This window comes from Lagenorhynchus albirostris, chromosome 3 (assembly GCF_949774975.1).
Source record: "Lagenorhynchus albirostris chromosome 3, mLagAlb1.1, whole genome shotgun sequence".
NCBI lineage: Eukaryota > Metazoa > Chordata > Mammalia > Artiodactyla > Delphinidae > Lagenorhynchus > Lagenorhynchus albirostris.
In genome coordinates this window covers 91,179,402-91,207,113 of record NC_083097.1, presented here as the reverse complement: position 1 = coordinate 91,207,113, position 27,712 = coordinate 91,179,402, and the positions used below count along the sequence as shown (strand labels likewise).

General features: G+C 42.8%; 1 protein-coding gene across 2 annotated transcripts in view; it reads right to left on the bottom strand.

The window, feature by feature from the left end:
• The window catches only part of MCC (MCC regulator of WNT signaling pathway), a 440,601-nt gene that overhangs the window by 248,835 nt on the left and 164,054 nt on the right, over positions 1-27,712 (bottom strand). The window contains exon 1 of one of the 2 annotated variants that reach the window (XM_060143382.1): positions 26,080-26,629. The exons of the other annotated variant lie outside the window; for it this stretch is intronic. Within the exon in view, the coding sequence (XP_059999365.1) occupies positions 26,080-26,136 (57 nt within the window). The 5' untranslated portion in view covers positions 26,137-26,629. Of the gene's footprint in view, positions 1-26,079; positions 26,630-27,712 lie in introns of those variants that run through there. 2 annotated transcript variants of the gene reach the window in all.

Genomic DNA, 27,712 nt, shown 5'->3' with positions numbered 1-27,712 from the left:
CATGCTGTGTATTCAGCATGGAATACACAGAGGTCCTCAGGAGGCAAGCTGAACCCTACCCTCTCCCCCTTCATCTGGAGGTCCCACCTCGTCATGCTAGTCTGCTCAGCTCTCCCAAACCCATACAGCACCACCAGGAATTCCTTCTTCCTGCTTATGGGAAGTCCTTCAGGATGTACCATCTTCACCAATTTCCCTTGACCATTCCAGACCATAATGTTGTTTCTCTCAACACCTATCACTTATAAGTCTGTATGATTCACCTGATACTTAGATAACAAGAGAAGCCAATTTTGCACTCTGTCTCCCAGTGAGGGTCAAAAGACAGCTCAGGCAGGTAGATGGTGTTACTTTTTCTGTGCCCTCCTTCCATCCAGTAGCTCTAGAATACTGTTATACACAAAGTGTCACTCGATTTAGCTACCATTAAAGATGATCCTGAGCTCCTAGAAACAACGGTTCACCCATTTACTGTCTAATGTAACACTCTGGAAGTTGACGGCAAAAGAAAAACTTCTTAGTTTGGGAAATGGATTTTTCTTAAATCACCCATTCATCTTTGGTTATCTGCAAACTATTATAACTGGCTTCTGGAATGGTTCCAAACAGTTTAAGGGGAAGGAAACTTCAGCTAAAATGTTTTCTTTCCAAGAAGTTTGACTGAATTACTGTATACATTTACTGTCCTATGTGACCGTTTTGTCATTGTTAGAGATTTCAGTAATTAAAATGGGAAACAGAAGCTTAGGTTACTGTCCTTATCGAAACTATGTTCCTTAGAGCCACATTATTATGACGGTTTTCGTGCTCTTGTACACTGGATGTCTTAAGCTGAGTGCGGTTCAGGGGATTCTTTCTAATTACAGGAAGGTACTTCTTTCCTTCAACACTGTGATCTGACCTGTGACAAATCTGTCCTATGCACTTTGCAAACAAACTGAATGTACAAATCTTAGCGCTGGTGCTGGAATCTCTACAGAATAGTCATCATGATCTCAAAGTTTGTTTCAAAATTTGCAAGCATCAATCAAAACTGAAGATGAAACACTAATGAATGTTGAATTCTCAATGTTTTAGGTGTACTTCCTTTTTAGACTTTTTGATTCTCTGCTATTTTTACTGTACTTTCATTTACATTTCCTACACGCTAACTTTGTGTGATTGAAATAAAATTGCAGTATATACAAAAAAAAAAGAGAAACATCAGCTAAGACAGATCAGCTTGGAGAGGCCAACAGTTATACCCAATGTTATCTTGATTGGACAGGAGTATTAACACTGACTGGTGTTATCTGTAAGGGTCAGACTTTCTTCTCAAAGATGAGAAGGCAAGGAAGATGCAAAGAGTACCGGAGAGACAAACGGAGAATGGCAGCAAAAATTAGAAACAGTGAAAGGAACAATGGAAGTTAACAGGACTAGGGTGGGCGAGCACGGGACAGAGAAGACAGGGATGAAGAACAGAAGTCAGACCAGCTTCGCAGGCTGGAGGGAAACAGGGAATACGGGTTTCCTGCTTACAAAAAGCCTTGCAACTCCAGAAGGCAAGTTCCTTCCCCAGCATCAGAGCACTACACTCTCTCTCCAGGTGGGGACTGGACCCCTTGACTCCAGCAGGCTCTACTTCGGGGAACCAGAGGCCAATGAACTCTTTGCCATAAGCTTTCTCAAAGAAACCCTGAAGGATAAAGAATGCTTATGTGGCTCAACTCCCATCTCTCGAATTTCACTACGGCCGTGATAACACATCAAATAAGGCACTTCCTTCATAACTTTAGCATAATGTGTTTTTTCCACATTGACAGTGAAACAAACTGTTAACCTGTGGTAGTGCTCTACATCTGATTAATGTTATTCAGGGACTCCCACAAAGTGTTTGCCATTTATTACTCTTGCTAATTAGGAGCTGGAAGGTCTTCATCTGCCCCAACCTACAGTCACATGCCCACGATGGAGTTCTCCTAAAAGCAGGACTCCTGGCTAGTACTGTTAATGAGGTGAGCACTGCCAAAATGTCAATGGTCATTTATTTGGTCAGAAAGGGCCTGATTTATCTAGTTCAGCTGCCCTCGGTAATTTTCATGGAAATGTCAGAGCAGCAATCAGAAGAAATGAATGGCAATAAAGATGATTACTAGAAGGGTAGCGATAACACCCCACTGACAGATTGCTTTTATTTTTCTTTCACCACTGCAAGACCTAGTTCAGAGATAAGCCAACAGAGTACACAGAGCTCAGTACCAAAACATGCCCACGTATTTTGTCTGAAGTACAACTGCATTTTGAAATTCTGAAACGTATAAGCAGCTTCACTATAGAAGGAAGAGAGCATAAGAAAATGTTTTGGTGGGGAGATATGGAAGAGGAGGGCTGTTTAACAAAATTTGCTTCCATTCATGACAAATCTTAGGATGCTAAATAAGGGTACCTGAAGGAGCTAGATCTAGATTGCTTTCATCACTTTTGCGCTAAAAAAATTTTGCTTATGACTTATTCAAGACAAAATAAAAATAGATTCCTTCTTTGGCAATTTCAACTTATCCTTCTTATATAAGCATAAGTAGTAACACATGTAATCAGTCTGAGAGTCAGTAATGGATAACAGGGCTGTTCACCTTTGGGTCATGGGTGTCTGGACATCCCAACATGGGAGGCACTCACTTAAGCTCATTGCAACAGAGTCGGGGGAGAAGGCCGATTGACGCATGGGTGTTGATTTGAGGAACTGGACCCGGCCTTTCACTGACAGAATTCCAAAATTTACCTTGGGGACACATCAAATTCGTTCCAATTATGATGAAAAAGGATAGGCAAAATGAAGGATAAAGAAAATAAAGCACTCAGTCTAGTTCCCAACAGCTGACCTCATAAGGAAAAGAAGTTCCAGGCTCCAAAGACAGCAACAGGTCATCCTTTTTGCACCCACCCCAATCTCTCCCTGACTCTCTTTACCCCACCCCACCTAATGGGATACAGAGATGATTCATGGTTTCTGAATCGAGGCCCATTTTAACTTTTCAACTTACTCGAGGAGAATATGGTAACAAGTCCCCTGCTAAGAAAGTTGAGAAATGGAAATTCCAATACCAAATTCCATGTGACCTGAGCTACATCCCTAACTTCCGCCCGTTACCTTCCAAGTAGCCATGTACTTCTTTGCTCTTTAAATTAAAAGGCCCAAATACTACCGAAATAGATGTTAAGAAAAATGATTGACAGAAAGATAATTATTTCACTTTACCTCTTAGATTTCCCTGCAAAACAAATATACAAATAAAAAGTTGGCATATATGGGCTTAATTTAATCTCTCCTTGAGGAAAATTAACAGTTTGCTAAGGATAAAAATATTTGCTTCATTAAATGCTCTAGCAATTAGTCTTGCTTAGCTAAGCAATTTAACCAAGTCCTGGATTGCCGCAGGACTACTTAAATGATCAAGGCTGTTTACTTTAAGATAATGGAACTATTTTTATCAGAGAGGGCTTTGTTTACATTTCCAAGCACAGACTCAAGGCCTAAATGCTGCTGATTCAGGTGCTGTGGATTCCCATGGCCATTAGAAATGTTGCGCTTTTCCTCGACTCAGTTTCCCCATCACTAACAATGGCACAGTTGTCACCTCTTCTACAACGACCCAGAACATCAGGTTCACAAATTATTAAGTGTTAAGCATTGTGTACACAGTGATGGTGTCCAGACTCAAATCTTAAGTGGAAGACAGATAACACAGGCAAGAGACTCAGCTTATAAAGAGAAAAAGGTTTCTAATGATCAGTCAGCCTTGCTTTACTAAAAAATTTCCTACTGCAAAATTAAAAACAAAACTTGGTATCGGCACCAGAAACAAGGTGACCAACCATCCCAGTTTGCTCAGGACTATTAAGGTTTTTGCACTGAAATTCCTGGGTCAACCGAGAGATGGTTACCTTAACAGAAACCCAAATGAGTAAGAATATTTGCATAATCAGAGATGACTAGTCAACTTTAAACTCAATTCTCTGCATTAAAAATTGGAGTGTGACCGGCTTTAGCTTGTATATATTTGATCTTCTTGAATTTTTTTTTTTTTTCAGTTTCACCGAAGAAAACTAGGTAATGATTTAGGTATCTGAGGCTCTGCCACTTAACTCTGTGGCCCTGGGTAAGTTACTGAAGCTCTCTATCTCAAGTTCTCCTCATGACAGGCACACAGTAAGCACCCCAACATGAACCAATAATATCACCTCTATTTAACACTGTAAGCCTAGTGGCATGACCTTATTTTTCCTACTGGTGATTTTTAAATTTCACCCATCATCTCTACAAATACAGTGTATTTTCTTTTTCCTTCTTCTTTTTTTAAATCTCAGAAGAGCCTACAAATACAGTCAGGTTGATATGCTCTCCTTAAGTCTTCCGCTTATTTTCTGGCATACCTACATAAAAAATAAAGACGCAATTTCATTTCCTATGTCATTTTAAAGTCAGGCTCTACCATGCTCATTTTAAATAACCAAGTGTTAGAAAACTTCTAACACTTATAACAAATATCATTATTTGTTATAACAAATATATCATAACAAAATATCATTATAACAAATAATGATAACAAAATATCATTATTTCTTTCTCAGTGATTTCTAATTACCAGGGTACACTTGTCTATGTTAGGATATGTTTCCTTTTCCAACCTAAGAAAGAGGAATAAGCTTATTAGAATTCTAGCAACACTAGTAACAAAATATAATTAGCTTCTTGGAATTTATGAGCCTATTCTTTCAACAAAATACAGTAATTATTCTTTAAAACTGAATACGATAATGCATGGATTGCAAAGAAACACTCCAATGAATGAATTAAGGGACATTAGTCTCCTATCATATCTGACTAGGTTCCTTTTACTCTGTGGTCCTTTATTCATTTGAATTTTCAATCTCAAGCTAATAAAACCACAGACTATCCAGTGGGTAGGCAGCACAGAAATCATTAAAATGTAATAATGTCAACAAGGTGGCTGGTGAATCCTGGGGCCGCCAGCAACAGGGACTGTAGAAATGGAGCAAGGGATGGTTTACAGAAGTTACTGTTTCACCGATGTGAAAACATTAATGGGCTAAGGAGAGAGAACTACCAGTCCTATGATAATAGAAAGGAAAATGAAAGAACCTCTTAATCTACTGTATTTACCAGAACAGTGCCTGAGGGGCTGAGAGTGACACTGGACAAATGTCTGGAGTAGAGAAATGCAGCATTTCTTCCAAATCAGGAAACTGATTAATTACCAATTACCGAATCAATGTCTAGTTCCTAGCAAACAGTAAGAATGCTGGAATGTGTCTCGTTTTCCCATTCTGGCAAAGTTCTATTATCAGCTACAGCTACAGCATAAGGGGATCAGAGGTTTCCAACTTGCTCAGGGGTTTTCTTAAAAGCTGCCTGCAGGGAAAGCACTGTAGATGAGCCAGGAGATCTTAGGAAGTTTACATAAAGCCGAGAGTGGGGGATTCTGTGCTCTGAGTCATGCCTTCAACACGCAGGGTCTCTGTCAATTGGATCGTCTTTGATTTTCTCATCTTGTATTAGGTATTACAGAGGGACGGCAGAAGTGTACATGAAGTACCAGCCATTCCCAGCCACTGAAGGTACTTACAAGCTCGTAGGGGAGGAAAGTTACGCATGAGAAACAGGATGAAGCCACGTTTTAAAGCACTTAACATGTGCTTGTAGCAACTAAACGCAACAGGATTTTTAGAAAGGAGGGATGAGAGTAGGCACGAGGTGGTGCCAGCTGGACCAAACAAGGGCATTTTCACGATGAAATTGGATTAAGTAGAGAAGTACAAATAACGTGATGCAAATGGCCACGGTAATCAAGATCAGGAATCTCTTCAACCATGATAATCAACTGGATGATGAAAGAAACACTGAGTCATATGAAGGGTGGACAGGTTAATAAATCTTTCCTCCATGAAATATGCTCTGTTCCCTGTTTCCTGTCTTCATCTCCCAGTTCTGCCTATCATGTTATGCTCCTAAATTCCACTCCTAATTATGGGCTGCCCTCAGGGTTTATCTGTACCACTGACATACAGAGGAAGAGAGGGTTTTGACTCTGTGCAGAGAAAGGCCAGCGTCTCCAGCACACACGAATTGCTGAACATTGTATATCCACTGGCCATATGAAGCAGGGTGGGGGACTTCCAGAAGGTCACCGAAGAGCATCGCACGCACGGGGACTTAGTTCAGTCATGCAATTAGACAACACCCACTTCCTATGGTAGCCTCCATGTTTGTCACAATGTGTAGCAGTAGAGTGGAGCATAAATCAGATTCCGGGCATTAGAAACTGGTCAGTTCCTTCCTCCACTTTGCTAAGAATTCTTAGCAGATCAGCTTCTTCCTAGGAAAGGGGGAAACCAGCAGAGAAGCATCTGTGCTAAGCTGGGATCATTTAATTTTGACTAAAGACACTTTTGAAGGCTAATGAAACTAAGGCCAAATGAGCACTCTGACAGCTATTTCCAATCATTCAATCCGTCAAGTTTCCACTACAATCCTTTGATGGGCCAGATACTGGGCTATTGAAAATCAACACAGTATGAATGCTTTCATCATCCAAGTTCCCACAATCAACTCTTTTCATAAATACTCACTGCTGAATGAATGTTATACCTCAGGATTCAGAAAATATGTCTGCAAGCAATGACATTTCTGGGTAAGAAACCGGACTCTGACATCTCCCTGCCCCCTGCCTGGATTCCCAGCTTGGCTTTTAGGCTGCCAGAGAATGGGGACAGGAGGCTTCACACACACACAGCTTGTGGGCTTCCCTTAACTTTCTGAAAGCAACAAAGACCTAAGGCCATCCCAACAAGCAAAGCCTCCAGCCAATACGTGATCCAGGGTGGGCCATCCAATTCATGAACTCCTTAAAAAAAAAAAATGAAAGCAACAACAACAAAGAAACACCCTGAAGCTACAAGTGGACTCTCCTCCATTCTGCCAAAATAGTTACTCCAATTCCAAGAGCTAAATTGATTACATAGCAGAGTTTCCCAAGCCAGTAGGTTAAATGTTGCTCTAGATTAACATTTTGGTCACATCCACTTTAAACAAAAATTAAATAAAGCCTTTAACTGTAGACTAGTACTTGCAATGTAGTTCAATTTAGGGATTTCCAAGTAATCATTCTGCTGTTATTTATAGGAAGTCACCATTAAAACAGGAACACTAGCAATTCATAATGGTCATACTGGCCAGAAAATAAAACTCAGCAGCTCCTATGATTAAAAAGGACTCCACTGGGCCCCAGGGACTGAGCTTCCTACAATTAGACTGGTTCATGAAAGACTTTGCAAGGATAGGTTAATACGAGATCACGCAGAGAAAGGTAAGTATCAACATACATATAAGAAAGGAGTAATACACTATTAGATGTTCAGATGAAATATCCTTTTTAAAAACATCATTCTAAAATTTGTTTTGCCTGGTGATTTAAAAAAAAAAAAGGCAGGATAACTCACCCTACCCCCACCTCCCACACCTCTACGGATCAGAACGTCAAGGCCACAGTGGCCACCGTAACGCTGGCCCCAAAGGGTAACCAGCATGGAATTGTGCGGCAGCCATGCTGTCTCTCTGCACTCCTGCCCTGGTGCCATCTGACACCCGGCAGCCCTCCTTCACCATTTTAAAGGCATTCTTAAATAAGCAGCGGCAGAAGACTATGTAAGCAGGCCAAAGGTAGAACAACAGATGGTCCCAATTTATTTTAGCCAGTGTATTTGTTTTTTTGGTTTTTTTTAAATCGGCCTTTTCAGTCTTTGTCTTATTTTACAAAGATCACCCCAAGACCTCAAGGTACTCTCGTTTTTTCTTCTTTTAACACCAGATACCAACTCTGCATGATACGGTGCTCAGTTTCTTCATTCACTCACATTTTTCTCTCTCTCTCTCTCTCATTCCTCTCCCTCCGCCCATCTACCCTAAATATTAATATATAAGAAAACACAAAGTTATATAGGTGCATTATTTATATGAACAAAATATTTATTCAATAGCTATTTGGGCATGCATATAAGATGCACTATTAGAGTTACTAAAACTCAAGTTTTGTTTTGTTTTGTTTTTGCAGTACGCGGGCCTCTCACTGTTGTGGCCTCTCCCATTGCGTAGCACAGGCTCCGGACGCGCAGGCTCAGCGGCCATGGCCCACGGGCCCAGCTGCACCGCGGCACGTGGGATTCTCCTGGACCGGGGCACGAACCGGTGTCCCCTGCATCATCAGGCGGACTCCCAACCATTGCGCCACCGGGAAAGCTCCTCAAGTTGTTTTAAAAGAAAACATATCAAGGAAAACTTGAGGAAAGTAGGATATAATATTGTGAAATTCAAGTATAATCTCTTTAAAGAAATATTAATAACTAAAAGAACATACCAAAATGTTACCAATAATATAATTACAAGACTTTTTTACTAATTTATTTTCCAAATTTTGTATGTACATGCATTACTTTTGTGATCATACCCATATACCCCTTTCCCTGCCCTTTCCTAAGGAGGAATCAAAGGTAGAAATGCCCAGGTGATGTCATGAACTCATCGGATTTTTCTTAAAATTTAAAAGAAAATGTGATTATAAAAGCACAACCGGGCTTCCCTCGTAGCGCAGTGGTTGAGAGTCCGCCTGCCGATGCAGGGGACACGGGTTCATGTCCCGGTCTGGGAAGATCCCACATGCCACGGAGCGGCTAGGCCCGTGAGCCATGGCCACTGAGCCTGCGCGTCCGAAGCCTGTGCTCCGCAACGGGAGAGGCCACAACAGTGAGAGGCCCGTGTACCGCAAAAAAAAAAAAAAAAAAAAAAAAGCACAACCTGTTTCAGTTATAATGGCAGATTCTGAACCATAAACATGTGTGCATATATTATATACACATAAAATGCTACAAGGCAAAGACTATGGTACTTTGACCTGCACTGGAGTATGCAACAGTACCATCTGGTTGCTTCATATTACTCCTCACTTACGTGGTACCTGAGGGTAGGCATCTACCGTGGAGAGGCTGGAATGGACTACAACATTAGCCGTCAACTCATCTGTACCGTAAGTGAACAGCCATGAAGACCAAAGGTTCCCAAACTGACCTCTTTCTGAGCCTTATTAGCCCACAACCTACTAGTAACACATTTCCACTTACATAATCAACAGGCATCTCAAAATCAGCATGCCTAAGTCCAGACTCATCCTTCCCCACAAACTGGATTTTACATGAAATCTCCAATCTCTCCTGCCAACCTAACCTTCTCAGAAACCCAGACATTGCCCCCAATGCCTCTCCTTCCCAGCAACCTATCAACCCACCCAGCAACCCCAGGTCTTATAGATGCCAGTTCTAGAGGCCATGACGACATGGTCTGAGAGGGCTGTAGGCATCATGCAAACAGCAGGGACTTCTAGAATCAGACCCAAGTTTAAACTTGGCCTTGACACCTACAAGATGTATGACCTTGGGCAACACCCTTAATCCTTCTGAGCTTCCAAATGCCCCTAAAGATAGGACCTATGTAATGGGACTGTTGCAAGGTTTAAATAAGGTCATGCACTCAAAAGGGAATATATAGCTGGATGCTATACAAGTGCTAGTGATCAATGCTGAACAGCAGCCACTCTGATAGGAATGATCACGTCTGCAGTCCTGTACAGTGTATTAAGTGCTATAATGCAGAAATGCCCAATGCTGTGGGAACGTATGGAAGAGGATGGAATCTAGACCAGAGTGGGAATGTCAGGGAAGATTTTCAAGGGGTCTAACACTTAAACTAAGTTCTATGAGATGAACAGAAGGTAGATATGCAAAGGTGGAGGATATGGATAGTGTACGAGCAGAGGAAGAGCAAATGTGAAGTTCTAAGGTCAAGAGACAGCCAGGCACCTTGAAGGTATTGCAAGTAGTTGAGTTGGCTGGAGGCTAGAATGTGAGGGTGAGAAGTGGCCAGATATAGCTGGAGAGGCCAACAGGGGCTAAGGAGCTGGGTACCCTGAAATGAAGGGTTTTAAGCAGGGAAATGCCATTTTTAACATGCACGCAAAGTGCTCAGCACTTCTGAGTGCTATTCCTGAATACTCTATGTAACTGCTTCATTTTCACTACTATGTACTCTGGTTTATGCTGTTCCAGAAATTTACAATCTTATATGTTTTTTCTTAAGCTATCCTCTTTCTACTAATTATTAATATGTTAGAGTGTTTTCTAAAAGCAATTTTTTTAATACGCGAAGGTGTAAAAATTTACAAAGTAATTTTACAGAGTAATTCAAGTGTATTTTTTTATTTACATACAAAAAGATCTGATTACAGAGATTGCTTTTAACATAAGTTTTCTTAATACTTTCGGGTTTTCATGTAAGGATCCCCGGTAACTTCGTGGAAATCCTCGACAATAATTCAGAAATTATTGTTGGAAGTAGAAGCACATTGATGATCCATAAGAGCAAGTTTAATAAAAGCCTCTCAAATCACAATATAAATTAATAGAGATTAAAAAATGTGCAAATGCAAATTTGACATTTTTGAAGTTCTACAAGTCCAAATAGTACTGTGTAAATGCAAAGCAAGGTAAACTAGATTACAGCTATATCTTGCCTTCAACATTATTTTGAGTCTGAAAAGATGCAGGTAAACCACGTTTATATATGTTAACTCTTAGTTTAGCAGTGGATGATTCTCACTCGTTAGTGATACCCTATGTTTAAGGACAGTTAAATCTCATTACTGACATGGTCTAGTCTCTGGCTTACTCTTTGACAAGATCTGTGTTGCTCTTTCCCCCTCACTCACTCCAGTTTGATCACTTTGGCCCTCTTTATGTACTTTGAACCAGCCATGTTATTCCTTTCTCAGAACCACTGACCAAGCCACACTTTCTTCTGGGAACAACCTTTCTCCTGAACATTTCTTGATTACTCTCAGGTTAGCATGGTGGCAACCTAAATGTGCCTGATACAATTCCTTCCAACCTCCCATTAAAATGAAACATTTAAAATATATATGCTTATGATTTTTTTAAAAAACTAATATGTAACTTTAAGTTCTGTAAAATCCCTATCCACTAATAATGTTACCAAATTCACAGGAATGTTCTCTTGTCATCCAGGGTCCTACGATGATACGCCAACCACTTGCGCTACCACTGGTCAAAACTATGGATGGCCCTACCTTCAGGTACTGAATGTGAATATATTACAAAAGAACATTCATGACTTAATGAAAGTAACATGTTGGATTTCCAATGAAGTTGAGGATAATATGAACATGTTATCATAAGAAAGATTTCACAGAATGATACATAACTCTAAATAGTTTCTGAATCAAAGTAAACTTTAAAAGACAATCTGACAAAATACTGATAATGATGTACTTGTGGACATCTGTCAAACCTACAAAGTCGTAAAAGCAATTTTTAAATTTTCCTCAATTTACTTGGTGAATTAAAGGCAGAAATGTAAAGGGAAAATCCCATCAGTCTTTACCTGGCCTCTTTGGCAGTCTGAAGAGCAATGAAAAGGTTAATTTCTTATGTAAGTCATAAACCTCAGAACTCTCTCCACATAACCGATCACACTAACTTCTCAATTCCAACTGCTGTGCTAAGCAGTGTTTACAAGACACCGCATCAGCCTCATCATTTCATAGCATAATACGCTCCAATCTTCCCATCCAGCCCACATAAGCACCAGTGGTTCAGGGAGCTCAGAGTCAACCAAAGAATCACGGGCTGATTGCTTTGATGAAAATGTAATTCTACCACTGAGGACTATTGCAGTCACACTTTGAATGAAATCTACCCAGTAACCCAGACCTCACTGGAATCCCTTCTTAGCTCCATACCGCCACCTATGAACACTGATATTTTTAAAAACCTAAATTAGTGAAATGAATTGAAATCTTTATCATTCCCACCAGACTAAGAATCATTCACCTAAGAAAAGCAATTAACATATTCCTGTCACTTGCAAATGAATGCTGAAGCTTAACTGCAGGGACTTCGCTACCTTTGCAAGGATGTCTTTTTGCATGTAGGGCACAATTACATATAGAATTAATCTCCACGCCCTCATCCTTAAAAACTACATATTCATTTCTATTTTGGAAAGAACCTTGCTAAGGCTAAAGGCATTAAGTTACCATTCTCACTAGTTCTAACGACTTTACTTTAGTCAGAGGATCAAAGAACACTAATCTCTTAAGAAAGTATAACGGATACTTTTGAATGTCAAAACTATTCTTGTGCATCAGTTTTGTTGTACTGAAGGCAACAATTTTTAAAAAGTATAGATTTAGGCTTTGATATGCATAAAGGGAGGGAATATTTGCAAGATGAAACAGAAGTAATTTTGCACCATATTGTTTCACTTCAAGTATTCCAACAAAATATCTGCATTGCCATCCTTCACATTTATCATTTCTAACACAATAGCACAATCTAGCTCCTGGAGCTACTCCCACCATCCCAGGACTAGACCTGCTTCCAAACAGCTTCCACTCTGATCTCCTATCTTCCTAAGACAGAAAACCCAGAGCAGCCCAGATACACCCATGAGACTCGGCTGGAAGCAAAGCTCTCCAACCTCAGTCATACTGGGTGGGTCCCTAAGGGCCCAGTGTTTGCTTTCAGAAGGAGATGGAGGGGAGGTGCAACCCGGATCCAGCTTCAGGGAGTGGGGACCTGGTGGTGGACGATGACGTTTACACCGTTAATTGGTACAAAAGTAGTTACCTTTGTGTACTTTTTCTATCTCTTAGTCTTTTCTTTTTACTTCTTTTCATCATTCATAACTATCATGTGTCCTGCCAACCACGCTGCAATAATGCGCTCTGAGAACAGTGCATTTCTCCAGCCACTGACTCCCCTACCAGGTAAGCTTCTGAGATGATAGAGCACTTCCGGTGAAGCAGTGTTGCCAGACAGCAGGGGGTACTTGACAGAGAGTTAACTGGGAGCTGACAAAGGCCTTCTAGAGACGGGCCTGAGTGTCTGTGAGAAGGCAGGAGGGACCAGGTGGAAGAATACTGGTTACAAGAAGCTTTTGTATTACACAAGACCTGCACTTCTTTTACCTGTCTGGTATTCAAATCGATCTGGGTTGGAGGTACGGACTTGTGAGGCAGCAGCTTAGAGATGGTAGTTTAAGCCACGGGAACGAGTAACGTCACCTGGAGGCGCATTTTCGGAGACTCATGTTCGTTTCCTTCTCATTGCCCTCAGGTATATCCACTTCAGCAAATGATCAAACTGTCTAACAACTTCAAAACCCGAGAGGAAATATTCCATCACTTCCTCCTTTCTGATCATCAGACAGAACCTCAAACAGGAAGCTTTTCAAAAATTCTTTCAAATGAAAAAGTTAGCTGTACACAGCAATAGAGATGGCCTTCACGGCTGGCGGGCACATCCCAAGTCCTCCTCAGACCCACTTAGCAAGGCTCCCCTGGTCTCCAGCAGAGACCACTTTGCCACTGCTCTTCCAGGCAAAGCTCCCACTCGCACTGCTGCAACCTTCTTCCAGTAAACAGATCGTAACTTGAAAGGGAATCCACAAAGTGTGCCTCACTGATAAAAGCCTATCTCCATGAAAGAAATAGTTACGCAATAGCAATACATGAACATCGTCTGGTTCTCTGCAATGCATCCTTATTCTGGGCGTTGGGAGTGGCCTGCCGTGCCTTCCCTCTCCCATGTTAGGCCATCAACTAGAATGGTTGTGCTACGGTCGGTCCTGGGCACTACAGCTGGGACAAAATTAGGAGAAATTAAATAAAAGTGATAAACTAAAATTTAAAAAGTGATTACTACTACCACTGGTTAGCACATTAACGTTCTGGCTCTGCAAATACAAAAAAGGAAATACCTTTCTTTTCTAAGACTTGTCAATATTCGGAAGAAATTTTCCCAGATAATGAGCTTTTGGCATTAAGGTCCAGCACACATCAGCAGGCTGTGAAACTCTTAAGATTCCTGGATACTGTCTTCATGACAAGTTTGCCTCCACTTAAGAACTTCTTTTAAATAATTTTAGTGCTGACTTACCACCACAGCTGCTAATGTTCTGTTTGTAGCAGCAAAACAAGAATAAGAATAACAATAATATTGCAAGAGCTAACCAACAGTATTTATCAGGCACTTAGATAAGCACTACATAGGTTATGTCACTGGTCTTCCCTAAGGTGGATACTCTTATTTTCACCATTTTATAATAGGGAACGTGCGGCCAAGAAAAGCAACTTCCCCCAGAGCGCCTAGCTAGGAAGTGGCAGAGCTAAGATTTCAGAGCTCACAACTTTGCCACACGTGGTTTTGCAGACAAACTGAGGTGATGAATCAAGTAACTTGGCCCAGAGGAGAAGTTAATAAAGAAGGTGGTCAAAAATCAGAGGCCTTTCCTAGTCACTCAACATATTACCCTGACCCCAGCAGGTCATCCATGCTGGCTGGGACATGTTAATACCAAATAAGAAAGATGCCCCATCTTCAACACTCGGCGAATTAAAGGGTTTGAAGGCAGCTTTATCCACATCAGACACTTTCTTCGGCCATAATTACATGTTTGTCCTGACAGCATTTTCATTAGCAACTCAGAAGCCCCAAATGAGAAACAGTCTTAAAAGTCACTCTATTATACCAGAAGGCATACTGCTTTCCGCCCTATCTATACATCAAGGCATCCTGAAAAAAGGGGATCCCACTTTTAGTTTAAATCTACCCACTGGAAGTAAAAACTCCTGTCCTGCGGTCCAACTCGCCTATTTTCCCCCTCCTCACCGTCAACCCCCTATTAATAATCAGCCCAGGCAGAGCAGCCCTGCACTATCTCATTCCCACAGTACTCCTATTCCACGCTCACTCTCATCCAAACACATCATCAAAAGTGCCCCCAATCAAGCATGAAAATAAATTAGGTTTTGGTTTAACCAGGATTAGATTCCCAGCACCAAGAAATAAAGTAACAGTTATCTAATCTAACAGGCCAGCCTCAGACTTCCTGGCTACTCTCCACAGGCCCCTGTTGCCAAAGCCCTCTCCTAAAAATCCCCTTTAAATACTGTGAAATCACCACATGTCGGTGGGGCAATGGAACTCTTCAAGTGCCATGAACATAACTCTTAACTCTGGTGCCTGCCTAACCTTGCTCCAGATCATCTAGTCTGTCCAGACGGAGAGCTGCTGGCTGCCAGCCTGTGAAATGAGCACTTGCCCCACCACACGTCAGGAAGTTACTTCTTCCTGGACACCGTGGAGGAAGGAGTCCTCCTGGGTTTGGGAAAGCCCGTTTGTTTTCCATGGAGAAGCAGTGCATGTTCATGCCTCATTTTACACTCACTGTAACTCCATCTGGAAATAGCCAGTGGCTATGCAAAGCTCCAACCACAGAGAAAATCAGACCTGGACAAAGGAGAAAAGGGACAGGGACTTGATATCCAAAATATACAAAGAATATATTTTGCAACAACAAAAGATTCCTAAACAACTTGATTAAAATTGGACACAGACTTGAATAGACATTTCTCTGACGACGACAGGGCCAATACGCACATGAAAAGAGGCTCAATATCAGTGATCATTAGGGCAATGCAAAGAGAAACCGCAATTAGATACCACCTCATACCCATTAGAATGGCTATTATTTAAAAAGCAAAATAAAACAGAAAAGCAGGGTTGGCAAGGATGTGGAGAAGTTGGAACCTCTGTGCGTTGCTGGTGGGAATGATGTAAAGTGGAATAGCCTCTATAGAAAATGGGATGGCAATTCCCCCCAAAATTAAATACAGAATTCCCACATGCTCTAGCAATCACACTTCTGGGTATGTACCCAAAATAAATGAAAGCAGGGACTCAAATATTTGCACACCCATATGCATCACAGAATTATTCACAATAGCCAAAAAGTAGAGGCAACCCAAGTGTCCACTGACAGATGAATGGATAAACAAAATACACACACACAGTAGATTAGCATTCAGCCATAAAAAGGAAGTTCTGACACATGCTACAGTATCAATGAACCTTGAAGACATTATGCTAAAGGAAATAAACCAGTCATGAAGGGATATTTTATGATTATACTCACATGAGGTATCAAGATTAGTCAAATTCATAGTGGGGCAGAAAGTAGAATGGTAGTTTCCAGGGGCACGGGAGGAGGGAAACAGGGAGTTAGTGTTTAATGGGTATAGAGTTTCAGTTGCAAAAGATGAAAAAGTGCTGTACACGGATGGTGATGATGGTTGTACAATAATGTGAATGTACTTAATGCTACAGAACTGCACCCCTAAAATGGTTAAGACTGTTAATTTTATGTTATGTATATTTTACCACAATTTTTTTAAAAAAGGACAGAAGGGCGCAGACTATTACAATATACCCAAAAATCACAGAGCTAAAAATAAATTCTTCCAATTATTTTAATAGTGTCATCAGTAGTCATGTCCTATGTATATGAGAATACTGAAGAATTAGGACTTCTACCTTTTAAAATAATTACAGACTGTTATAAAACACATACTTTAAAACAAATCCTGTGATATAGAAACTGAGGAAGTTGAGGTAGAAGAGGAAAAATTATCCCTGAGAGTTAAGGGAAAAAATCTGAGTTCTACACTTACCCCTCTGCTGCTAGCCAGCCTTCTTTATGCCTCAGTTTCCTCATCAGTCGTACAAATGGTTTGGATAAAATAAACTGCAAATCAAAGAATAGCTTAATGGCACCACCCAACAGAATTAGACAATCTCCCTTGTCTAATTCCAAGCTTACCTGGAATCTTTCTGGTCCTAATCTGACTGCCAAATACCTTTTCAATAAGAAAAAAGGTCTCAGCATTCCAGGTTCCTTGGAGCTATATTGGTTATAAATCAATAAACTGGATCCAAAAGTTCATTAAAAAAAATTATATCAGTGATTACAAATAGAGGAAGGAAATTGGTGCAAGTGAGAGTGGAAACCAGAGGTCAGTTTTCCTAATTCCGAGCCCACCTATATTCTACGTCATCAGCACCCATCAACACCGAACCATCCATCAGGGAAGGGATGGCAGCTTTCAAATCCTTCTTGGCCAGTGGCCACATCACTTAGTTCTTTAAACCATTCCTTTTAAGGGGAAAATACACTCACATACTCTGAAGATGCCCCAAAATAATTATAGTTTCTTTTTAATGCATATAACAATGATTTCTGCTTGTAGAAAATGACACCATTTGAAAGTTTGGGACTATGCACAGGCTTTAAGAGTGAAAGAAACAAAAGGAGAAGCATCTGACCGATCACTCTACCCTTTCCTTTCATTGGCTTTTGGGGCACAACTTTCCAGGTTTCTTTGCTAGCTCCTCCTCTTTCCGAGGATATCTCCCTGCCCCTGCTCCACAATAAAATACACACACACACACACACACACACACACACACACACACGAAAAGGATTTTTAAAAATCAATTCAGGCATATTTTCAAATCATTCCAGAGAAATCCAGATTCTTCTCCAAAGCCTACAAGAATATAGGTGATCTAGCCAGAACTATTTTCTCTGACCTCACCTCCTTCCGCTCTCCCCTTGCTCACTGCACTCCCAGCCAGGTCTCCTCCTTGCTGACACACACCATGCATGCTCTGGCCTCTGACACCTTGACCCTTATCAGTCTCAAGGCCTGAAATAATCATCCTCATCTTTGCATGGCTCTATCCCTCCTTGCATTCAGGTCTCAGTTCAAAGATTCCTGCAGACAGGTCTTCCCTGATCAGTATAATAGCATCCCTCCCTCTTTCATTCGTCTTTCCTCCTCTTCATCACCACTGGATCTCTTCATCACCATCACCTCTTCATCACCACCACATACATCTGTCACGTGTATTGTCTGTCTCCCTCTAGAATGTAGTATCCATTAAAACAGGGACTACATCAGTTTTGTTTCTGTATCCCCACACCTAAGAACAGCACCTGGCATACAGAAGGCACGCAGTGTTTGCTGAACAGAAAAATGAACTAGGAATAGAGAGTAAGTTACAGTAATAATGACCAAGTTAAATTTCCTCAAATGTGTCCTTTAACCAAAATATATAAGTGATCGATCCAACACATCTGTCACACTATAATGGCAACTGCTGTTTGGTCCAACAAGTAAATTTGAAGTTTGTGGTTGCCCTGTGTCACGTATTGGCTAGGTACTGGCAATACTGTGATGGGTTTCACTCTGTCCCTGCCTTCAAAGATCCCACGGTCTCCCAGGGAGGCTGTGGATAATTAAAGTAAGTGTTGTGAACACAGATGAGGGAAGGACAGCTAACCTGGGAGGTTGGGAGGGACCCAGGCTGAAACAAGAAGTCATCGCAAGTGTGCCATGTATTCTATGGACAAGTCCACACAACCCACAGGAAACAGGGACAAGCAATTACTCCCACTCCTACCCTGCAACCAACCAGAGGACTCCACTGCTTTTCTAACTGACAGGCCATCTTTTTTCACGTTGGCATTCTTCCCTTGACAACTACTTCAATATTTCTCACAAATCCAGCTGGAGTCGTTCACTGACATGCACACACACTGAGGTCTTCTGAAACTTTCTGTTCTCAGGTGATGGAACACCACAGCCTTTGGCTTAAGATGCATTTGCATCTCGGGCCCCATATGTCCCATCATGTGTTCCAAGCACTGATCAAACCTCCTGACAAGCAATCTGCCTCAAAATATCCCACCAGGCAAGGCATTGAGTAGCTTTACCGTGCGATTTTTCCAGCCCAACAGACTTTGATTGCTATTTACAAAGTTAACAACCCTAACCTACAGCTTTTTGCATGACAAGTAGAATCAACAGCTGCTAATGCTGAATTTTTTTTTCCTAAATTGTCTCAAAGTTTAACTTCTCTGCTGAGTTTCAAAAATATCTTGAAAGGCTTACATATATAAAGTGCGTTATAGCCTCAGTCACTCCTTATAATAGTGCAAACCTTCCAAAAGGTGGTTTCTATTCCCCCATGAATGAATGTTGGCTGTTTCTGTTCAGCAAGAGAAAAAGGACATTTGCTAGAAAGAGAGGACAGCTTTGTGGTCCCAGTAAATATTTGCTCTATAAATTGAACTTCTTTTTATCTGCATAATCCAGGTTATTCTCTTCTTGTTTCTTTCAAGAATGAAAGATGGCCACTGCTAGGAATTCGGATGTGGTTGGAGGAGATGAGAAAATAATTGCAAATAATTTAGCTGTGCCATGCCACCCCCTCGCAGATGTAAAAATCCACATCCTAACTACTATCAGTTTTCTGTGTCTTTTTTTAGCTTGTCTGATTCTGTAATCTCGCCAACATGAACCTCTTTCCCAGAATCTGGAGTTTACTTAAAACGTCGTAATCTTGGTTTTCTGAAATTTGATTCCTTGGATCAAAACCTAAATTTGCAATCTTTGTTCATCAACAACTTCTTAATCTTTCCGTAAATGCAGTTTTTATTTTCCAGTTACAGTCTGGCTTTGGAGGAAGCCTTCCGCATGACACGCACTGGGCAAATTAGCTTCAGGCAGCTGTTAAAAGAGCACCTTGAGTTTATTTCCTGAGTATCACCATCATATTCCCTACTCTGGATGGGTGCCTCGACTCAAAAATTCTGGCACCTCAGATCTGGTAGCCACAGTCCTGTAAATAATTCATCAGCATGAAAAGTCTTGGGATTAATTTTAAAACTTCCTGTCTGGACAAAGCACTTCTTCAGAATCAAGGTTCTCTCTCTGCTTTCAGGTCTGTGGCCATCTCAGTTCCTGGTCTCCTGCCTGGTCTTTGACTAACCTCCTCCCCTCACATCCCACTGCTCCTTCCCCGGTGTCTTGACTACCACCTGGTTCCAGCCATGCTTGATCTACTGACCCCGCCCACTGGGCTCCACTCAGGGTCTTGCAGGCCCTTTCAGCACCTGCTTCCTCAGGACCAGGCCACCAGCAGCTGCCTTGCCACACAGCCCTGGCCGCCCACTTCACCGGCTTTTTCATCAGACTCAGCGCTCTGCAGCCCCACAGTGATTTAGCCAACCGCTGCAGAAGCCTAGAGCCCCACCTGCAGGGGTAAGAGAACCCTAATTCTTGTCACGAAGGAAATCTTATTCTCATCTGGCACCTCAAATACTGTAGCACTAATTCCTCAGACGCCTCAGAGGACACAGGCAGTGGGACAGAGGTCGTGGCGCCCCTATCTCCCTTGCAGTAAGTGGTAACAGAAGGAAGCCCTTCCTGGATCATGACTGCCCGATTCCTTATTAACAAATCTGCTCTAGAAAATCAATGTCTACAATTCTTCAGCCACTTGAAGGTGACAGCAACGAGCATATTCATACCACTCTTATCAAAAACAGTTATCTGGGTATTGCATAGAGATTATAATACAAATCAAGTTAAACAGGCTTATTAGATAGAATACTCCCTCCTAGGAATATGTGATCAAAAGCTGAGAGCACAGAAATGACTCTTCTAGGAATTCACTCTGAAGAAAGATCCTTACCAATTAAAAAACTCATGTGGGAAGATTTCAGCATTATTTGTAATTGCCAAATATTGCAGGCCTAAATATCTAGACAGAGAAGTTCAGTTGAATAAACTACGGTATATTTACCAAATGAAGTACTATGAAGTTGTAATTGAGAATAAAGAAAATTATGAACTAAAAAAAAAAAAAAAGGCTGAGAGCAGTAACAGGAACTAATGAAAGGAAACAGTGGAGGAATGGCAGACTCTGGAGAAAGACTACCTGGCCTCAAATCTTGAGGTCACCATTAATAGTCTGTGCAATCTTGGTAAGGGTTTTCACTTCTTTGTGCCTTAATTTCTCCACCTGTAACATGGGCATAACAGCATGTATCTCACAGAGTTTTTGATAATTAAGCATGTCAATACCTGGGAAATGCTTAGAATGTGTTAGTTATTACAAACCAATAAATTAACAGCTAAAATGACAAAATAAAATGACAAAAACTACTGCCAGCCACTGGGAATTAAGAGATCAGGGTTTTAGACATGGCTCTTGTTTTGTGGCCTCTGGAGTAGATTAAAAATGGTTGCAAATTCTTTATCACATCCCCCTTGAAGAGGTGGGATCTGTTTCTTCACCCCTTTGAATCTGGGCTAAGCATATAGCTGTTTTAACCAACAGAACACACAGACATGACCCTGTGCCAATTTCAGTCCTACATTTTAAAAGAACTGGCAGCTTCCACCCCCTCCTTGGAACCCAGCTGCCATGCTGAGAGGAAATCCAAGCAGTACCTGGGCAGACCCGTGTAGAAGAGAAGTGAGGTGATCTCCCAGTCCACAGCCCGCAGCTGCTTGCCAGCCATGGGACTAAGCCATTTTGGAAGTGGATCGTCTAGCTGGGGGTCACAGACACAAGTCTTCCCACCCTCAGCTCTGCCCCAAACTGAGAAACCATGAACAAATAAGATTGTTATTTTAAGCCTCTAAATTTGGGGGGTAGTTTGTTACACAGCCATCGATAGCCAAAAAAGCCTCAGACCAAGCACTTAAATCACTTTCTCAAATTTGATGTTTATAAAAAGGGAAAGGGAGAGAAGAGGCAAGGTGTTCATTCAAACATTTGTAGAACACCTACTATGTGCCAGCCTCTGTGACAGGCTGTGACACTGTTATTCTGATGCTTATGGTCTGTGTCTAAGACAGACATTAAACAACTCATTACAATGAAGCGTGATTCCATAAGGACAGAGGAGTATAAAGAAGTAGAAATGGGTGTGGGAATACCAGGTGATCTCAGTCTCTGCCAACCCTGATATTTTGTAACTTCATGGTTTACAGCAAGTACATCTGTGAGACGGCCACTTAAAGACAGTCATACAAGATAATCTATCTAGAGAACAATTTTCTCCTATATAAATTCACTTCTTAATTAAAGAGTATCAACAGAGATGTGGGTTTCAGTAGCTACGCAACAAGTGAGTGGTGAAAGCATGAAAAGTCGCCTCTATAGCCTGCATTCAGGAGTGGAATAAATCTTATGAAAGAGGCTTTGAATAAAGAAAGAAGGACAGAGTAAGGAAAATATGGTTTTCTGGGGCAACAGAGGTTTCAAAGTAAATAGTGATGGGAGAATTTTACCTATTCATTGCTTAATGTTTAAAAAGCAAAGGATATACGTTGATTGCTTTGGACAAGAGGTTTTAGTTATTCCCAGCAAAGAACAAACCCTTAAATATAAATTTTTAGTTTGCTACATAACTAGGCAGCTGTCTACCAGGCAAACAGATCCAGTCCACAGCTATTTTGTGAAGATGAGTAAATTCAAGTCATACCCTCATAATGCTGCACCTTAAGACCTCTTCCTAAGGTCTAAGTTATTCTAAGAACCAAGAGATGTGATTGTGACAGTAAAATAAGGTTCAGCTACATACTGGTCCCACAAGTTTTACCAAGACAAACAGAACTAACTGCTGATGGAAAAGCCATGGCGACGAGGAAAAAGATTTAGTGGCCTTCCCTTGACACGGTTTGGGAGAATTTAATCTAACGCTGCCGGAAGTGTGTCTACTCAGCTTCTTGATCGTGGGGGAGGGAGCCTGAAAGTCAAACGTTTAATTTTCTAAATAGTTCTGATCTGGCTGATGTTGAAGTCCTTTCTTAACCTCACATTCGGAAAAGAAAAATACCCTTTGAGTCTTTGACAAGGCGAGCTATTAGCCAAGAAAAAAGAATAGCCAATTTATGCTTCTCAATTTTCCTTTTGTAGTACTGTTGTCAATGCTAAGGACTAGTTCACTTTGGTTAAAGTGTTTAGCCCTGATAAAACCATTTGTGGTCATTGATAAATAAAAATATTTTGAATGTCCATAGGTAGAAACAATTTTACTGTGTTATAATCATCTCACGGGATCTAAAACAGCTATTGTTCAAAATAAAGACACAAAAGGAACACATTCATGAATTTCCTGTTTTTCCATTTTAAAGCCCTCAAGCATACCGTGGACACCTCATGCGCAATACCCAGCTAGGTCTCCTTATCATGTATCCCCCACACCCAAATCCCTCCTGCCTTTCTTGCACCCAAGCATTCCTGGAGCACTGCAGGCGGAGCTCAGCACCTCAACTGCTGACCAAAGCTAGCTGCTTTCACGAATAGGACAAGCAGATTACAGCAAGAAATTGATTCCAGTCACTCCCCCTTGTTTAGGATGTTATGGCGTCAGTGTCAACAGTACTGTCAAAGAGTCAATGACTCCTGTGGAGAGAGAACCTTTGTAGAAGGGGTAAGCTCACAAGTCAACACCAATGAGAGAGGACTCTTGTTTACGATACCCAGGATAACGCTAGGCCCTTTCACAATTCTTCCTGCCCCTGAAACGCCTGGTGAGCATCAGGTTGAATCTGACCCTACGGTGACCTCCAGACAGCTTTGAGGCTCCTGAGCACCAAATAAGAGCACCAATAAGAGCGATGGCACCAAAGGGGGTTTTTATTAGCTCTGCTTTCAGGTGAGAAGGAGGAACCGACCACGAACAGAGGATGGCAACTTTGCCCCCCAGAACATTAAAGTAAAACCAGTGTTTAAGAGAAAAATTGCAGTGAAAAGAAGAAACTCTACATCATAGACCTTATGTGAGAAATACAAATTAACTGTATCCAGATCTATGGAGTCATATGGATACTGCCCTATGGATATTATAGAAAAGGCAAATGCTACAACTGTTGCCCATGATGAAGCGAACTGAGATTTAGGGTCCACAGGGTATGAATCACACATCTCCCCTTTGCTTACAAATTCTCTTTACATATACCCTAATTGAAAATATGTAAAAAACTAAAAATAACTATCCTTACACTCCACTGCAATTACTCAATCTGCGGGGAAACTCAAGACCCGGAGGATGGAGTGGCAACTAAATCACTGAACCTAGAAAGAAGGCTGGAAAGAGGGCAAGAGGCAGAAAATGTGGTGAAGGACACGGCTGGGGCAGAAACTTGTTTACTTTCTTAGGGACAAAACTAAGTCCTATAATGCTCTAGTACCACAGCTCCAACTAAAGCAGGGGCCACGAAACACCCTCAGCTCTTTCACCTGGCCACAAGTTTCCAAGGAACACTTAAGGAGTGGATAAAACCAGGCAAAGGATGGAGAGTTTTAGTTCCCACCTGAGCTTCACAGATACTCTCAGCTAATCTAATGCACCCGCTGGCCGTGCCAGTGCTCTTCACGTCGATCCTGGCCTCCTCTCTCTCTCTTCAGCCTTCTAGCCACCTTCATCCTAAATCTGTGATTCATTTTTTTTTTTTTTTTTTTTGGTGGTACTTGGGCCTCTCACTGCTGTGGCCTCTCCCATTGCGGAGCACAGGCTCCGGACGCGCAGGCCAAGCGGCCATGGCTCACGGGCCCAGCCGCTCCGCGGCATGTGGGATCCTCCCGGACCGGGGCACGAACCCGTGTCCCCTGCATCGGCAGGCGGACTCTCAACAACTGCGCCACCAGGGAAGCCCCTGTGATTCATTTTTGAGCAAAGGTACCTGAATAGCACACTTCAGGTGACAGAGAGTTAAAGCTGCCACACAGAAACAAACAATGTGAAGGACCTGGCAGAGACTCTGCAGGATACGTGCCTTTAGTTTCTTATTCTTAAATGTCCTTAGAAATCAAAGGCTTCTCCTAACAGTGTTATTAATGGAGTAGGGTCGTGGGTTCTGTTATAGATCTGAAACCTCTCGCTGCATGTAAAATTGGCAAAATTCACTTAGGTCTCTGAGCCTCTTCCCCCACCTCCCGTTTTTAAGTGAAGCCCTCACTCTCAGCATCTCCCCAGCTTTCTACATCACAGGGAAAACCACAGGGATTAGGAAATGCCTCTACCTCATTTGGCCAACATCTCAAAATGCCATCTCAAACTGGAGCAGGGAAGGCTCAGCACCAAGACACTTAGAGCACCAGGCAGGGGCTGACTGTATTCACTGCTGGATACCAGCCACAGACCTGCTCGGATTTCCCCCATCTACACCCCCCTCGCTTCCCCAGCACCAGCCCTCACCCCTCCAAGAGGGCTCCATCCTTTCCTTTTCCCTTCACTGTCGGTCATCTGACATCACCTCTATCTGCCTTCTGCTGTTTTTATACGGTGCCTTTTCTCTCTTCAGCCATACTCGAGAAGCACAGACCACGTCGCCCCATGAATGACTCAGTGATGATGCTAAGAGGAAAACCCCCAGCCACCAAGCCTCCTGCTGCAGACAGATTTCCTCCTCTTCAGAGCATCGTTCTGTGGGTTTCCCATCACACTTTTCAGGTATTCAAAGCCTGCGGGGTGGGGTGGGGTGGTGGGGAGAATGTGCCCGAGGCATCCCTACGGTCATGAAAAAAGGTGGCCTCCAGCATCTGACCACTCATATACTTGCATACCGTTTGATGTCGCCTTAATCTCAAAGCTGGTCTCCAGCACTCAAGTGGATTTGCTACTTGTGAGAGCCAGGAACTGCAAGTGCGCTTGCCTCAAAGACTCCGGAGTCCAGTCCCGGGCAGGAAATAAAGTTCTAAGCCGCTTTGATGTGCTTCCTCTCCACTCTCCTCCCCAACGCGGGTCATTCGTCTCCGCCAAGGAAAAGACCACCTTACATGAACGGAACCAAACGCATCACACGTGGGAGCCTGCGGCCGACTCAGTCCTCCGATGAGCTCCCCGGCCCCACCAATTTACTCACCATCAGATTAAGCTCAGCTGGGATCCCCATGTATTTTGCCGACTACGAAAGCTTATGTGGTACATACATTGGAGGAAGGGGGGTGGGAATGGACAGGGCACCCAGACCACGGAGAGTAAAACGCCTTGGCGACGCGGGGAGAGCTTGTTTCTTTTTTAAGCCACTCGTCTCAGACTGAAATATCAAGCCAGTTCAGGTCATTTCCTGAGTAGCACAACAAGTTAAAACAAGATCCAGACAATCTATTTATCTTTAATTGTGCCGCCTCCAGACTGGGAGCGCGAGGCGGGTGGCGCGTAGAAAAGTGGGAGACGGGGAGGGAGGGGGATTTGTCGCAAAGCAAATGCCTAAGAAACCAGAGCTCCCGACCTCAGCTGCTTCTTACCTCACTCAGCTCGGCCGAGTTGTCGTTTCCATATTTCACGGCAACTCCAGAATTCATGACTGCACTTTTCAGAGCCGAGCTCCTCCTCCTCCAGGTCTCGGCGCTTACGAGTTGGGTTTAGCAGGCTGGATATCCACTGCTTGGTCCCCTCTGGCACATTTTAGTCTAGACAGCCATTTTCACCCAGGACAGTGGTGAAGCCCACACGAAGGATGCAGGCACTCCGAAAAGGAACAGAGCCGGCTCTCGTTTCACGGACGAGCCATTGCTGCAGAAGGCTGGGCGGCGAGGCGCGCTCGCAGCGGCCGGGCCGGCGCGGGGACCCGAGGCAGTGCCACGCTCAGCGCCGCCTCGCGTCTCCTATGGTGCCTCGCCGCTCCCCATGACCAGGCTGGAGGGCAACCCCGGCAGGATCCGGCCTCCCTGGAGGGCTTCCCGAAGAAACCAGGGCGGCGGGAGGAGGAAAATCCGCGTCTCGGGTTCCGGGGAGGGAAAGCAAGCTAAGAGAGCGCCGGAGCGCGGCTGCACTTCACGCTGAAGTTTCCCGTTTGAATCCTCGGGAGTTGTAAGTGCTCTGATTGAATACAGCTGTCTAGCTGCTGGCTACGGGGTGAGCGGAGGAGGCGGGGCCAGAAAGAGAAAAGGCGGGGGGAGGGGGGGAGGAGGCCGAGCAGAGGAGACCTCGCCGGGAGAGCAGGCATCCTTCCAGCTCCCTGCGATAGTAATTACAGGACCCAGGTCCAGGAGGAGAGAAGAAACAGGAAAAGCCACCTGAGTAATTGTGCAGAAAAATTAAAAAACAAAACCAAAAAAACTTCCCTCCTAGTAGCCACTTTCCATAATTTAAGAAGGTCAAGACAAATCTGAACACTGTACATCAGGCAGCGCTGTGCACTTCTCATGGTACATTAAGATTTTACAAGATTGTGGGGCGGTCATTTTCCCTGATCAGTCTAAAGTCGACACTGAGGGTGTAAATTAACCGTCAAACTCCCCCCCACCCACACCCCGGTAGATTACAATTTCTGCATGTTCTTAATAAAGATTAAGATGCTCCATCACATGAAAGACAGGCCCAAATTTCCCATCCCTCTCAAACTCAAGAGGCTGTTAAATTCAGTGGACTCCTGGAATCAGAGCTCCCCTGCAACCTTGAGTTTCCCTGAGGTAAAAACATCCCTCTGGGGCTTCCCTGGTGGCACAGTGGTTGAGAGTCCGCCTGCCGATGCAGGGAACACGGGTTCGTGCCCCAGTCCGGAAAGCCCATGAGCCATGGCCACTGAGCCTGCGCGTCCGGAACCTGTGCTCCGCAACGGGAGAGGCCACAACAGTGAGAGGCCCGCGTACCGCAAAAACAAACAAACAAAAAAAATCCCTCTGTGTGTGGCAGGGTGGGAGGAAAGAGCGAGAATTTTTCCCTCCATAAAGGTTAAAGTCCCACTGAACTTGAGATGCACTGAAAAATCTTCTGATCCTTTAACAGTAGGTCTGCAGGATTGCTTTAAAAGCCTCATCAGTCACTTTCTACACAATGGGAACAAAATGTCTCCATCCCCAGCGACAGACCTTGGCACTTCCTGAAGCCTTCTATGAAAAAGCCATTAATTTCCAAGGCTGCTTTTTTTTTTTAATG